We start from the raw sequence: 16,775 nt of genomic DNA, 5'->3' as shown, positions 1-16,775 counted from the left end.
TTCTAGTATTCATTGATCAAAATGTTCTTTGTCTTGATCTCTCCCTTCTCGATGGTTCCTTCGATATCCAGATGTTTTTTTTTTCTATCTTTATTAACGAGATTTTCAGCCCTAAGCTACTTCATCTCGGGACCAACGGCTTTACTTTCCTTTCGAAAGAAGTCGCCACTCTAACTTTTTACATCAAAAGTGACTATCTCGGAGATGAGATTCGATCCCAAGTCCTCGATGTGAGGATATCGAGATGTGGAGAGTCGACTGTATTTAGATTTCCGTTCGACCAAACATACTTCCGACTAAACGTCATTCGACTAAATGTTGGTCGACTAAATGTCATAGATTCCTTAAATTGTGGGCTTAGTGGTCGTACGGCTAGCGGCGTAAGTCGTTTAAATGTTTTTTTTTTCCATGAGATGTGGGAATTCTAACTCAAACCTCGTTGGTGGAAACTTTTCGGTAATCAAAAAAATCATCACTGGACTGCTGGGTGTTTCGTGTAGTCCGTAGCGTAATGTTTTCGTTCAGTCTATACAACAGCGGTTTAAATTTATTTTCTTAAAAAAAAAGTCTTCAAAAAGCTCATCACCAAAAGTGAATCTAGCTTATCCTTCAAAATTTAATCTCCAAATTTTGGGTACGGACGTGGTGTAGTGGTTAGAACACACGCCGAGGACCTGGGATCGAATCCCATCCCCGAGATAGTCGACTTCCTTCGGAAGGGAAGTAAAACCGTTGGTCCCGAAATGAACTAGCCTAGGGCTAAAAATCTTGTTAATAAAGATAGAAAAAAAAATCTCCAAATTTCGCAAGGTTACCTTTTACGGACGTACATAAGAAACTAGTCTGGACCTGGGAAACCCGCCAAAAATGCACGATTTTTGAGAAATTTTGTTAATAATAATGTTATTACGGTGTGAATTCAGGGACTTAAGTCGTTAGGTACAACATATGAATAGTTCGAAGTGATTCTGGTCAATATAAGATAGTTTTCGTTCGATTTAGTTTGATTTTTTGAGCTTTCTATTGATATTCTAATGATAACATTGATGGGAATGGACCCTGTCCCAATTTTAGTGCCAAACGCTTAAGTTTAGGCCAAAAACTCATGTTTACTCAATTTTTTTTATTGTTTTCCGTTTGTTTAAGTCCAGAAAACATTTTTTATGTTTTTTTTTTAGATTTTGTTACACCCCTTGGTTCAAACTCAAGTTTTGGGTGTATTTTGTTTTCCGTGTCCCTTCCGAAACGTCAGAAAGGAACAACCCTAGTGAATAACTATAACCCCTGTGGTGTTTTTGTCGACTTAGCGAACGTCAAACATGATCAAAAGTGTCAAGGTTCATTTATGGACCCAATTTTCAAATTAAAGTTTAAATATGATAAAGCTGTTATTTGAGCGGGAAAAAATGCTAAAGTAGTTACAGTAACATGCTCTTTCGTGTTATTAAACAAAAACAAGTTTTCTTTCAACATTTTAGCACCCTATTCGACACAATCATTGGATTTTTTGGTAAGAACTATCGTAATTTTAGGTGGAATTGTTTTTTATTGTTCTTCTAGTCTGTTTTATGTAATGTTTTGAATTACAACTAGATAGTTGCGTAAATACAAGATAACAAGAACGATGTTCAACCTCATATGCTTATGTATCATGGTTTACTATCGCAACAGATTTTGGAAATTAGATATATTCTGAAAAAAATGGATCTCGTTTTGGAGTGACAATGATAATCCGTTGAAGAGACGATCTTTGGATACATAAAACACATTGTATGTTAAATTGGTTTTCCCCAAAAAGAAATATACTGGCTAAATTCTTGACATATTTTGTAAGACATATTTTGACATTTTGTAAGCACATATTGAAAAAATCAAAAGTATCACAAAACACATCTAAATGTAGTCTATTTCTAATGACATTTGAAAAAATATACAACATTCTACGGCGAAATTTGCTTCATGGATCTGTTTTAATGATCTACTTAACCTTCTAGGCTGACATTATGTGTAAATCCAGTTTTAGAACTAGAATTTTTTTAACGTCTACCACTACCACGCGAAAGTGTTATACGAAGAGCAGCAATTTTACACAAAAATAAACATTTTCTGCAAGAAATATACAAACCACAAATCGACAAAAGTTAGAATAAACTCAGCGTATATCTCATAAGGCAATCGTGTGGCATATTGATCAGATCCATTTAGTTTTAAGGTACCCACCCACGATCATGGTGTTTGAAGAGCACGATCACTCTTTATCGAAAATTTTTGAGTAAGTTGAATACTGTTTTGTCTCATATTCCGAAAACTCTTTTTTGTATGGAGATTTTGTTGAAATATTTCACACCAATATATCATGAAAGTTCAAAGCGGTCATTTGCAAATCAATTTAAACGTCTTGCATGCTATTTTATACATTGGGAATTGTGATTACTCTTTAATTTGAGAGCTATTGAACTAACTTAGATGATTTTATTTGCGCAATTATTTATTTGAATACTTATTATTCATGCTGTTCGGAATTTGATTCAAGTGATTCGGAATTTGAGACAGAATGAGGGCAATGCTCGGTATATGAAGAAATATGTTGTTCAATATTTAAAAACGAAAACAAGTTATGATTAATCATTATCTTTCTCAGCACGCTCAATAGCTTACAGTTGAATTTAGTGAAGTAAATAAATCTTCCGCAAATATTTGCTGATTAATGACTGTTAGATTCGTTGTAAGCCACTGTAAACCTTAATGTTCGGAGTATGCGACAAAACGGTACTTATATTGATGATCATTTTATCAGTAGGGTAACGACTGTTTATTTCGTTCTTAATCACTAACAGTTGGCGACAGCGGCAAAAAGTAAAGACAACAACCTTTCGAACATTAAGTTTCTCTCACTGGTAGTAAGTAGTAGTAATTAGAAATCAAGCGTAATGTTAATACAAAACTGTTTGTGTTTAGTTCATCTTCCGTGGTGCTTTCTTGCTTTGAGATTTCGATTTTACTACCACTGAAAAAGAGTCATCTATTGCTTTTTCAGTTTTGAATATCGCCCTATTGTTTTGTCCTTTGGCTTCGGCAAGCTGCTAGTCCATCAGCTTTGTATGGGAAGACGTATAGTACTGAAGGTGTAATCTATGCTACGTTTCATGTGTATTCATAACTAACAGTTGAGGTTGTATCATAGGCTTAAAATAGATTTAAAACCAAACCAAATTGTAAACGACAATGGAATCAATATTGCCCTAGGTAGGTTCTTCTATTACTAACGACTGACATAATAATAACGGGACTTAAATTTATCTGCTTCCAGCAGATCTATAAAGTTATTAATTAATTTATTCTAAACCAATTTGCGTCTGTCCAGCCGTGAAATCACGTCACAACCTCATAAAATTACCAGCAAACCCCACAAAGCACTTACCACACAAACACGAATATCGATGAGCTTCCCCCATCCCAACCTAACCTGGTCATCCAACAAACCTAACCCCCCAAAATCGTCCACCCAAAGGTTACTTTATTAATCAACCATTTCTTTTCTCTTCTAATCGCCAACCCCCTGTTCCAACGCAGGACGAAATCATCAAGACGTGCCGGGAGAACGTTCGCTGTCTGGAAACGGTGCTGCTGTCCCAGCCGGGAACCGTACTGACGGCGGCCAAGTGCCAAGACTTGCGAGGTAAGCGGAAACCTTCCACCACAAAAAGACGCACCTTTTGTCCGAAAAACTCCGGCGGCGGCACTTTAACGCGCACCTTGTTGAATCGGAAAAGTAGGCGAGTGTATCGCTTTGGACAAGACGACGACGAACCACAGACTTGTGACGAAAGCATAGAACCGGGTGAGGGAAGTTGTAGTGTAGATAAGACTGACAGACTAGACCATGGTGACCCACGCGGGGACGATGACAGCGAGGAACAGGAATCCTCCGACGACGATAGTGGAGTTAGGGTCGATGACGGGCAGGCGCGCCGCAAGATCGTAGTAGTCGGGCATGAGTGTCGATGCGCGAAAATCACACGCTTCATAGCAATCCTGATCGAGTTCCTGCTCGATGTGGGCAACTTGCTGCGAAACTTTAATTTGTACAAGTTTTTCGTGGGCGTCCTTCAAGGATTCTATCGCTTGGTGGGCTTCTTCGGGAGGAAACCAAGCGGCGGTGGTGGTGACGGTGGAAGTGGTGAGGATGCCACGATCAGAACATTGTCTGTTGGAATAGTTTGATTGGAGGTTTATTACTTGGTTAGAATGCTTTTGTTGTGTAGAAACGATCTGAATTATGCTTTTATTTGAGTAGATGACAGATTTCTTCGGAAATGTACAGATTACATGTTATTTTTTGGTAGAGTATATAACCATCGAAGATAGGTTACCATTAGTGCCTAAATTTCGCACAAATACGCTTTGTAATTCATTATTGTCTATCACCTGGTTACTCGTTCATAGCACGCTTATTTTTTTAGTTTAAGTTTCATCATTTTGGCTGTCAATAAAGGTTACTACGATTATTCAAAATTTAAAATCATCGATTCGGCTTTTTCATTTAGTTTTTAGTTTCTTATCGCACGTGTGACTGTCGAAAAGCATTGCGCACGCATTTTTATGTTCGTTTATTCGTGTTACACTGTCTTTCATTTTCGAGCACGGAGCAAATGCTTTACAATTGAGAGTGAACGTTTTCCTTTCCGTTTCTTTTGCACCGCTTTCTCTCGATTCCTTCTCTGAATGCACTCTTATTTTGCAACCGTTCTGTCTTATGCTTTCTTTTTTTTAACACACATACTCACTAAATAGTAAACCACATTGAACTCATCTCCAACAGACAATAAACTGGTAACAAATTTCCCTTAAGTTTCAAATCAAACCAAGCTCACCCGTTGAATGTCGTCGGCAGACAAACTGACCGACCACATCCCCTCACTGACCATTATAGCTAATTCTCAACAACTGCCCCAAGTCATCTCCGATCAAGTCACGCTAGAAGACATGAGATTAGAACCGGTGTAGTTTGTTTGTAGGATCATCTTCCCTATAGTGTTCGATCGGTGACCCTGCCATTTGCGTTGCTCTCGAAGTGTTGGTCGGGAGATATTTGATACGAGGATCCGTGAACAGGTAGGTATCCGGCAGACCAGTCACGTGCTCACGAGTGTGATGTGTGATGGTTGCAACTGTAATTCAATGCGGAATCGAAATTGAGTTGTGAAAAGCTATTTGTTTGCCTAGGCTTTGATGATGGGTTACATTAGATTTGCTTGATTGGCTGTTACGAATAGTTGCAGCTTCATGACATTGTAATTTATTTAGAACAAAAATGGTTGAAGAATATAAGTAAGTTGTATAATATACAATGTATATTTTCATGTATCAAACATTTACGAAATTTAGTCAATTTTACACAAATGCCATTTTCGCCTTCTTAACAAGTTAGGAATACTGATGGGCTCATGACGTTTGCTGGTTTTTATTTTACTGGAAAGATGCTCTTCAGTACAATTCGCAACGCTCTAAGTATAGAGAGCGAAGCTCAAAACTTGCACAGTCTGGACACAAGAAATTATTCCAACGGATCTTAATGGAATTCACACACAAAAATGTTCTTTCTTCTTAGCATCGAAGTATATGGGTCCATCGAGGCTCTCTTCATAGGCATAGCAAAATATCAACAGAAGAAACATAGTCTGAAACAATCCAGAAATCATTCAGAAGATTAAACATTTGGATAACAAAATACTTTGAAGATTATCCAAAATTAGAAAATTAGAAATCCAACAATGTCCGTTGGAAATTCGTGAAAAAATCGTGATCCCAGAAAATAAAAAGCATACTTAAAGAAAGTTATCAATGACAATTAGTGAAAGTTAAATGCAACTGGTAATCTAGTTTTAGTAGATGAAAATAATTATAATTAATAGAGACCTAGATTGAAATACATGAATCAGCAAGTGTGCTGGTTAAAATTATCTGCGACACAATTTTTCGTATGATTTGTGGATGAAATGTACCTTATTTCGATACGTTTGCTAAAAATCAAATTGTATACAAAGGTGCTTTTTATGCCAAGAGGTATGAAAACCCCTGAAAAGAATTCTCAAGTTTGTTTTTGAGAACATTACATAAAGAATACTAGGAGAAACTCATTTGATAGTCGTAAAATATTTTCTGAAGAAATGAAGACGCTAATGGATAAGTTCACGTACAGTTTCTCATAGTAATGTTCTTAAAATTAAGTACTTGATCCCCAGAGAAATTATAGGAATCATGGAAAAGATGAATTATTTTTTTTTAAGAATCTTTATTAGCAATTGTAAGGACATTGCCAGGTTTGTAACATAAAGCTTGTTTTGTTAATGAGAGAAAAGATTTATCCGTTTTTTTTTTGCAACACTACATGTTTATTTCTTCTAGGGAACCTTCAATAAATGCTTTCAATAATTCCTCCACTGTTTCCTTCAACGATTCTTACTGGGATTTCTTCATGAGTTACTTCGAGAACATACCAGAAATTCCTCCGAAGATTTTTAAAGGAATTGATCCTTGCAGAAAATTTTCCAAGAAATCCACCAAGAATGATCTCAGAGCATCCTTCATGGATTGCTTTATATGTTCTTCCAGAGATATATTGAACAATTTCTCCAGGGAATTCTCTGAGAATTTCTCCAGTGATTCAGTGGGTGATTTCTCCAAGGATTTTTCAAAAAATTGTTTAATGGATTTTTCCATAAAAATTCTAAAAAAAAAACTTTCAGAATACTTCAAGGATTCAATCTTGAGACATTCTCAAAATCCGTAAGATTGAGCATTGTCTAGCAACCAAAGGTTTCTAAAATCGCCTATGCTATTTATCTCTTTTATTCTTATTCTAGACAGCTTCAAGTTCAATATTTTTGAGTCTAATGTTTTCAATTTTAGTGGCTTGTTTCATACCTTCGAGTGAAATTGATCACTGTGTCACACGCTTCTATTTCTCACTATTAGAGCACCTGCAACCTGCTTTAAATGTATGTTGTTTGTCTTAACTATTGTTGACTTGTGTATTGTAAAGTTTCTTGAGTTAAAGAATCTTGTTAAAATAATTGAATTTCTGCCAGACATTAAGAAATTCCTTTGGAAATTGCCTACATTTAGGCGTTTTCCGTGGTATTCTTGAAATTTATTGATTAGTTTTTGAATATTGTTATGTTGAACATTAAGACAAGTAAAGTTATTAAGTAAAGTAAAGTTGACAAGTGATCAATTTCATCCCAAGATTGGATTCCCCGATGTTTTATTTTGGAGATGATTTTAGCAGTAAAATCATAAAAATGTTATAAAATTTCTTTATATGAACCTATTAAATTTACAGTCCTACTTGTTTTCCTGCATTCAGTTGTTTGACATTAAAAAAATTATAGAAAAACTTTGAAAAATAACAGTTTCACACGAAAATACGAATAAATATTTGTCTTTAATTTTTTGAACAGTTGTTAATGTACCATCAAAGTACATACACACCAAATTTGAAGTTTATTGGAGTTAAATTGCGATAGTTATTCAAAAAATAAATCGCACATATCCCTTTTTGACCCATTGTCACCCCCAACGACGGTACCGTTAATTGGTCCGTTTTGAGCATAATGCGTTCTGTATGATTTTTCGGCAAATAATTTGCTTTTTCTTAAATGCCGAGAGATTTGCAGAAGTTTAACACTTCAGTCGTCGCGCTGTTGTATTTTGTACAACACTGCTGAAAAAAACCTCGCTTTTCGTTCACAACAGCAGCGCGGTGGTTCTCACAGCGGCACACCGCGCAACAACTGGAAGGTTAATTGAGAAAGAAGTGCAGCTGAGTGTACACGGTTCGAAATAATGTTGTTGAGGAAGAGAATCATTGCGAATTCCCAGTGCTACTTAAGTGTTTCCAAGTTGATGAGAATGCAGCGGGTTTCATATGACAGAAGTGACAGTACAGTCCAATTCAATTTAATTTTTGTTAATTCATATAGGGTGGCCAAATAAAAATAGGTTTTGGTGTTTTACTTATTATACTTCAAATTTCTTAGAAAAGTTGTCTCCACATCACCTTTAGAGTTAATTGAAACGCATATTTTGAGGTCTATCAGTCATATAATTTTATCGTTGAAAAGTCATAGACATTTTTTCATTTGGAACAAAATACGTTTTTATTCACATTTATACACAAAAGAAAATAATTAATTCACAAAAAAAAATTCATTTGCCCCAAATTGGGTATATCGACATGTGAAAAAATGTTAATTTTTCATGAAAAAGAAGGTCTGTAATTATTCAAATTATATCAATCTACAGGCCTCAAACTATGCGTTTCAATTGGCTGCAACGGGATGAGAAGATAACTTCACGGAGAAACTTGAAATAAAAAAAAACACACACACACATAAATTTATTTTTGGTGAACCACCCTAGATGAATTAGCAAAACTTCTCTTAAACGGTCAATTTATGAGTTAGAAAAAAAAACTTTTTTGTCAAATCAGCTTCAAATTTTCTGATATTCAATTTTATAGAAAAAACCATGCCATTTTTTCTTGAAATTTAAAAGTGTTTACCGTCAAATGTGGCGTTAAGGACAAATTAAGTATTAAGGGATTGAACTTCTATATCAAATTTGACAAGTTTCAGAGAAACCGGAACTCGATGTACCAGTCATATGAAATGATTTGTTCGGGGGACAGCGAGCTCTATTGTGTGATAGTTGCTGTCTATTAACCTTCGGGCTGTCGCGCTATTGTACTTTGTACAACAGCTGTGATGCTATCATATTAGAACAAAGATATCTATCAATACCAAATCAAACTATATTCCTCAAGACGATCACATAAAACGCGACGCGAGATGCTTGATCGTAGTGGAAGTTCTTACGTTAGCACACCCCAAAAATGGAATACTCCTCAAGAATCTTCTTAAGTACAATACTCAACAGGTTTTTGTTTACAATGTGTTCATAATGTGGGTAAATCAACAAATGTACATAGAAGTCGTATAATGTTGAACGCACTTTATACGGTCCGAGTAGACAACAATTTAAAATCAATATATCGGCCCAGATAGCCGTAGCGGTAAACACGCAGCTATTCGGCAAGACCAAGCTGAGGGTCGTGGGTTCGAATCTCACCGGTCGAGGATCTTTTCGGGTTGGAAATTTTCTCGACATTCCAGAGCATAGAGTATCTTCGTACCTGCCACACGATATACACATGCAAAAATGGTCAATTGGCATAGAAAACTCTCAGTTAAGAACTGTGGAAGTGTTCATAAGAACACTAAACTGAGAAGCAGGCTCCCAGTTGGGACGTATTTTCAGATGATGAAGATATTTCAAAATCCGAATAATTTCGGGTCACAGCCCCTTATGCAATAACAGGGTCCTAAAGCCCTGTCCCAATTTCAGTACCAAACGTTTAAGTTTAGGCCAAAAACACATGTGTACTCAATTTTTTAATGTTTTTTGTTTGTTTAAGTCCAACAAACATTTTTTAAAGTTTTTTTTTAATTTTGTCACACCCCTTGGCTTAAACTCAAAATTTGAGTGTGTTTTGTTTTCCGTGTCCCTTCCGAAATGCCAGGTAGGAACAACCCCAATGTTAAAACTAAATCCCCTGTGGTGTTTTTGTCGACCCTATTGTCGCATTTTTAGCCCGTGCAATAATTGACAACCTACCCTAATGCTTCACCTAAAAAGTTCGAAAGTCCGATGTTTTGGATTTATTACGCCAAAATATTTATGATAATTAACTGTGTAAGATATCAACATGTGATTCAAATAAAACAAGTTAAAGTTTACTATTCAATCATATTCTCTAGGATTAATCGTCACCAAACGCGGTAAGATTTTTTACAAGAAAGTCATTTTTTTCTTTGCTAGTTTTTCGGTGTTATAGATGGATCATGGTTGTAAAGAGTCTTCCCGGTCAGAAGGAAAAATCAAAATCACAGCTCGAAACCAAAAATTATGATCGCATGTCTCAATTTGATATTAGAAAGATGTTCGAAAACTTTATAAATCTCAGCGCAACATATGAAAATATGTGAACATTATTATTTTTATTCTTCGCTATTTGTCAGATCATATTTTGATATTGATTTTTTGGTCAATCAATAAACTTGCCAGATATTGTTTGATCTTATAATATCTGAACAAGATATTGTTCAATACTTCTTCATATTAATTTTTGATATTACTTTTGATCTTTCATCTCTTATCTCCAACAAACCAATATCTGATTATGATCGTCAGTAATTACTTTAGAACAACAAATTATGATCTTGGTAAGTTGTTTCCACCTTCTCTGGTTTTGATTACATTGTGTTACCACATTTGAATCATATTTATACAAAATTTGAACGTCAAACATAAACTGGCAAAAACTTAATTTTGAATTTCGAGTCATCTAGCTACAGTATCAAGGGTGATGGCTTCTATGATGGTCCCTTCAAACATTTTTATGAAGCATTCTATTACAAGCATACAGACAAGCATGCTCCTAAGCGATGTCATTCTTCTTAAGCTTTGTATTGAATATTAACATCGCAATAACCTCCTAAATGTAGGTCAACAAGGCTGGCTGATAGGCTAGGTCAGGAACATCTCGTCTGCAAAAGACTACGAGACTTCTATCCTTCTACGTGATTCATCCCATGAATTAACCTGCAAGCACATACAATCCTACTACATGAATATACAGTCGCACATCCCTATGTCTATATTGGAGGGACTATCGAATGAATGAAATGTCTAGTATGGAAAAGAAACACTTCGACAACCTTATTGAATGAACCATCCTTGTAACCCGGAAAATGTAATTTAGAATGTTCCTATCAAGTGACAACCGACCGTCGTATCAAACAACATCGACAAATGGAGAATCTACTGTGCAATTCCGAATCGCAGTTAGTGCGCATGTTCGCAATTTCAACTATGTATCCCTCTTGCGATGCTATGACGACATCTACGACTGCAAGTTCTTCCCAGGATGCTTGATATCATCCAAAACAAACGAGCGCTTTGAGGGCCACCGCCTTTTCACTATACCTTCTTCGGTGAAACAAACATCATGTTAGCCCAGTTATGATGTCATCGATTACTGACCACGACGCGTTTACGGTTGCTTGTAATTCGATTATGCTCCCCGAGTGGAACAGTGGATGAGCTTTTGTAATCTGGCGAATATCTGGTGTGTGAGTAACAAAGTGTGATCGCCGGACCATGACGATCATGTTTCTTCGTCAAGTCGTGTAAAAGAGCAATCCTAATCAGTGATTCATCGATCGTAGTGCCCGCCGCCGTAGTTCGTTGGCTGCGAGCGCGGTGCGGTTGCTATGATGGTTCGGAAATAAAACATACGCAGCAACTCGAACTGCGTTTGCAAGAGATGCTATGTGGTGAATGAAGTCGTAACGACCTTGACACAGAGTAGGCTGCGGTTTACTCGGTTAACAGGGTGTAATTGTAATACGCAAGCTAGCACGTGCTGATGGTTGGCGCTTCTTGCATATCTATAGGGTGTCGCAAGTCGAAGAAAGTGAAAAGAGCAGTAGGCTGTGCTGAAAAAAAAAACTTGTTGCAAAGAATTGCTGAGGAGAAACGAGTGCAGTTTTGAAGCGGGACAAGTGAAAGCCGTTTGCTGCTGGTCGTTTGACTCTGATGGTGCGATTAATTTTTGATTCGCTTCTCAAATTAGTGAATAGATTGATATGGAATGGCTTTGCAAAAAATGTAGAGTTACTGGTTTTGTATCAAATGGAGTTTGGTAAAGAGTGGACCGGTTCAAGTGGATTGTACATTTCGCTAGATTGATCTCATGGTCAGGGTTGTAAGCTAGGGAGATTTGAGTGTGGCGAGTTCGAATAACGGTCGTGGATCTGTCGAAACGGACAGACTTTCCTGGGCATAGAGTATCATCGTACTTGCCACACGATATACGAATGCGAAAATGACAACTTTGGCAAAGAAAGTTCTCAGTTAATAACTGTAGAAGTGCTCATTGAACACTAAGCTGAAAAGCAGGCTCTATTCCAGTGAGGACGTAATTCCAAGAAGAAGTAAAAGAAGAATATTTAACTATACTCCTTGTTATTCCTTAACATTTAAACTGCACTTGAAAGCAATGCCTTGATTTGTATGAAATCGAATTATCTGGAACAATGTTTTTTCAACAAATTTTGTCAGAACTTTTTTTTTGACTTTTTTTTTCTCAGAAATGGTCAGACAGGACGACAAAATATCTTCCTAATTTTTTTCAAAAGTTTTGTACTTCATTCTTTCTGGAATATTGTGGAAAATCATCTAAATTTGGCGTTACTTAATTCTCATGAAACTCAGGCCCCTAAACTACAACCCTGGTTTATAAAATTGATACACATATCATACCCGAACTCGTGTCGATTGACCTATAGCAAACTAAAGAACGGTCCGCCTAGCGAGGCGTGTTTTGCATCCACCACACGGTCATATGTTTTTCATGTTGAAATTCGGCACTAGGTCTGCCTATTGGTCCAGTGTCTAGTTTGGAATGCAGACGGCTGCTTTTAAGACACTTAACTCCGCTCGCGCTAACCTATTGGTCGCATCTGGCAAGAGTAGCGAAGGAATGGTTCCATTATCCATCCAATGATTCAAACGAAAGAGACCAAGTCCGCCTAAGATAAATGAAAATACTTTCAGATTACTATAGCTTCGATTTTCTGTTTACCTATGAGAACGACATCAGGAGCAGTTACCCTATGATCAAATTTATGCGTCCAAACTTCCCACAGTATGGCACGTGTTTGCAAACATCTGAGACGCATTTAGAGCCGAACGGTATCTCTCGTGTTCTCTCTCTCCCCGGCTCGCGAGCGCTCTTTTTGGTGTGAGCGTTCCGCAATCGCAGGGTTGCTATGGTTACCCTTAACCCTTGGGCAACGCAGATCTCAACCCCAAACAGCGTGAGGAGCGACAGTGATTTAGTGATTGTGTATTATGATTCCCATTTTTGAATGTGTACGGCGCCTACTATGCGATCATCATAGCCGTGGGAATTACACAATACTATATAATCATGGAACAACAATCCGATCTAGCACCCCATCGAAACGAGACATTGCGCACGTTTTGACTGTGTTTGAGCTTAATTTTTCGCCAATCGTAGTAGCAGCAGCACATTGACGCCCCTATTTCGCTGCATGGGCTTAGCCAGGTTTTCCATTAGAAGGGGGGTACAAGGGACCTCTAAAATGCTTTCTCAATTGGCTTGTTTAGGGGTATCCTGTTTTTTACATATTCTTATTCTACGTTAAAAACTGAGCCAGAATCCAAAGTTTCATAACTTTCCGTGCCCTGGAACTATTTTTAGAACACGTTTGAATTTAGTATGCAAATCGCGTTTGAATCACCCCTCGGCAAATTTAACTTCGGGATGAGCTGTCATTGTGTAAATTGAAATGTAATTGAGTCGACGGAATGAAATCTTTTTAAATCATTTACTATATCAACATTAAGGTATTGAAGCGCAATAATATCGTGTTGCACTTAGAAAAATGTGCTCTTCCGATAAAGTTACCAAAAACTATGAGTTTTTCATCACTAAACAACCCAATTTGCACGTAAAAACGATCATTTTAAACAGCATCTGCATTAGGGCGGTTCAGCATTTGAAAAAGTTTGAAAATCAAATATCCCATACCTTGCTTACTATTCCTAAGCTATCAGTAAATACACTATGGCAAATATTTGGCTTGGATTTATACAGACTCAATCAACTGGTTGACAATGCAAAGATATTGTCAGTGTTAAGATGGTTGTTTAATGTTTATCTATTGGTTTATGCCTAGCCAAAAATTTGCACATTTGGCAAAGCGTATACTTTACCATAAAAATTGTGTTCTGTAAAATTTTCAGCTTTCTGGTAATTTAAAGGTGTTTCAAAGACGATGTAGGTTTATATGGAAATTTTGAAAAATGTTACAAACACGTTAGTACTGAAATTTGAGTAAAAATTATCATCCCATAGTAATAACTAATTCTTAAAATCATAATCAAGAACTTTGCTGAAGATGGCGATTCAATCATGAGCAGTGCTGGGAATGGTAATAGTAGTAGGCTTGAATTTTCGCAAAAATCACGTGACTCTCTAGTACAGTAGTTCAAAAACGTGAATCTCATCAAGTAGCCTATGTTGGGTGCACGAATTTTCTAAATCATAAGTGTCATTGAAGGCTCTAAATGCGGGAAATGCAGCGTGAAATAGAACATTTTTCTACAGTAATTCTGGATTGCCCTTAGCAACGGGTGTTTTGCTATTTTCAAGGCTTTTTGCCTACAGCAACGATGGGCGTAAGTTTCACTTGCTTCGCTGACTGTGATTGGCTTTGCTTGGCTACTGTAGAGTTAGTTTCTAGATTTTTCCTAACCCTGATCATGAGTTTTTTGGTATTATTTTGCTTCATATGGGATTATAGCCCTGCAAACATCTACAAAAATCTCATATGTTGCGAATAAATGTTTTTTGAGAAGTACAAACAATCAATAGATATTTCAAAAATATCGAATATCAGGCTTAAATTTCGCGTCTGATAAGAAATCCTCATTGTCACTGTAGCCTATTTGGTAATATTGTACTTATTACAAAAAATTCTAACGAAAGACTACTGCTTATGGACACTTTTAGGTTGTGCAGGTATTGGAATTCTCTTTGGAAACATTTCTAAAACGCTGTTGAACTTTTTATTGCCTGGGTAGTTTAGATATGTCAATATTTAGACCGTACAAAAAATCTTGTACAGTTTTAGAAGCTACCTGTCAAGAGAAGGTTGCATGTAAAACAATAAACTAAATTATTAAAACCTAGATGTAAAAAAACTATTTGCTTTTGTAACTGAGCAGCTTTTCCTTAGGGGAATGTATTATACGCTTTTACCCTACCCCTATTTTTTTCCACAGTGATCAAAGTCGGGTTCATTTTACAGCCCAGAAAACTTGGAATATATCTGAATATCCGATTAGTTGCAGTCTCATTGATCCGCCCTACCTTTTGAACAGCCAGGATCATTCAGCGTTCCTCTTTGTACACAAGTTTCTCAAGAAATCTCTAGGATTGATTCCATCAGAACCTCATCCAGGTATATTTTTTCGAAGTATTCCTTAGTATTCCTTCCAGGAACACGATCCAAAATCCCCCAGGATTTAGTGTAGGCATTTTTATCCAGTTATATCACCAGGTACTTTATTTTCTATTGTCTATCATTTTTTTTTTATTCGAAAATACAAGGCATCGGATTTTTTTTTTCAAGGAGTTTAAAAAAAATAATGAATTTCAACTAATGATACAACAACAGATGATGATTAACAACAGATTTTTTAAATAGTTTGTTTCAATTTCCTTCGGGAAAAACATTTGGAAATCTTTTAGGGATTGAAATATGTTTCTTCAGGAATCCATTCGAAATTTTTTTCAAGATATTTTTACAATCTTCATCTACTTCTTTTCTCATGTTCTCCTCTAAATATTTATTTCATTTCCTGTAGAATTTCTCTAAAAATTATTATAAAACAAAACTACATCCAAGGATTTTTTCAAAAGTTCTAAATTTGTAATGTATTTTAAACTAGTGGTCCCGGCAAACTTCGTCTTGCCATCAAGTAGGCTGTTGAAAAACGCTTCGGATCGTCCCATACAAAATGACAGTTCCGTGCACTCTCGTTTTCCCTACTTTTCCGGTAATTATCCTGGGATTTTTATACATGCAAACACGTCGGAACCCTTGAGGAACCAAACGGAGCAATTACCATTCAACTACGTTGACCCGTTCGTGAGCCATTTCGTGACATACAAACACCACTCCATTTTTATTTATATAGATATTTCTGGGAGAACCTCTAAAATTTCAATTAGAAGTCCTTCCAGAAGTCTATCCTAGCATACCTTCCGAGATTCATTCGGAATTGGCTTCAAGCACTATTCCAAAAATCTAATATTTTCTCTGAGGTCATCGTGGTTTCCACAGCGATTTATATAAGAAGAAGAAGAAGAAGAGCAAACTCCTTCAAAATAAAGAGAATAATTTCTTCACGAAGCTCCTTCATGTATCACTCAAAGATTTTCTCTAGATGCTCATTCGGAGATTTGCAGGGATGTTTTATATGAGATATTAGCGAAAATAAAATGGATGATTTGGCAACAGACCGGCAGTGCTGAGTTTGCCTAGCGTCGAAGATAATGTTGGGACAGGGACATCACTTCGTTATAGACCTGTAAGCTACAATTGAAAGCTAATATACAGAAGAAAAAAATAACTAATTTTTGTCTTTCTGCTCTGGTTATGCTACTTTCCCCGCATGTCGTTTCTCCGAATGTCGTTTCCTCGAAAGCCGGTTCTCCGAATGCCAGTTCCTCGAATACCCCGTTTCCCCGAAAAGCTTTTAGCCTTTATAATTGTCATAACTTTTTTCATTTCAAAGATTCGTTCAGACTTCGGATATACACCCTTTTTTATTTAATGGATTACCTTCTTAGTTCATGTCCACAGTTGATCAGCAGTAGTTTTCTCATTTTATTTTGTATGGGGAGGGGAAAGGCATCCAGCTTCAAATATCTCGTAAATGAAAGCTTCAATCGAAAAAAAATATTTAGTAGGCGTGATAGCTATCATCATTGCACACAAAACCGGTACCAACTATATTTTCGAAAATAGTTTCCATTTTTTAGAAATAATTCTTTAGATGCATTTGCCTATGAGCACTTCCACAGTTTTTAACTGAGAGCTTTCTTTGCGGATTGA

At 36.5% G+C, this 16,775-nt stretch overlaps 1 protein-coding gene across 4 annotated transcripts in view; it reads left to right on the top strand.

The window, feature by feature from the left end:
• The window catches only part of LOC5569804, an 818,297-nt gene that overhangs the window by 760,793 nt on the left and 40,729 nt on the right, over nucleotides 1–16,775 (top strand). For all 4 annotated transcript variants that reach the window (XM_021848005.1, XM_021848004.1, XM_021848003.1 and 1 more), the window contains one exon: nucleotides 3,574–3,679. In XM_021848005.1, coding sequence (XP_021703697.1) covers nucleotides 3,574–3,679 — 106 coding nt within the window. The remainder of the gene's footprint in view (nucleotides 1–3,573; nucleotides 3,680–16,775) is intronic.

Source organism: Aedes aegypti, chromosome 2, assembly GCF_002204515.2.
Source record: "Aedes aegypti strain LVP_AGWG chromosome 2, AaegL5.0 Primary Assembly, whole genome shotgun sequence".
Classification (NCBI taxonomy): domain Eukaryota; kingdom Metazoa; phylum Arthropoda; class Insecta; order Diptera; family Culicidae; genus Aedes; species Aedes aegypti.
This window is presented reverse-complemented; position numbering and strand designations above follow the sequence as displayed.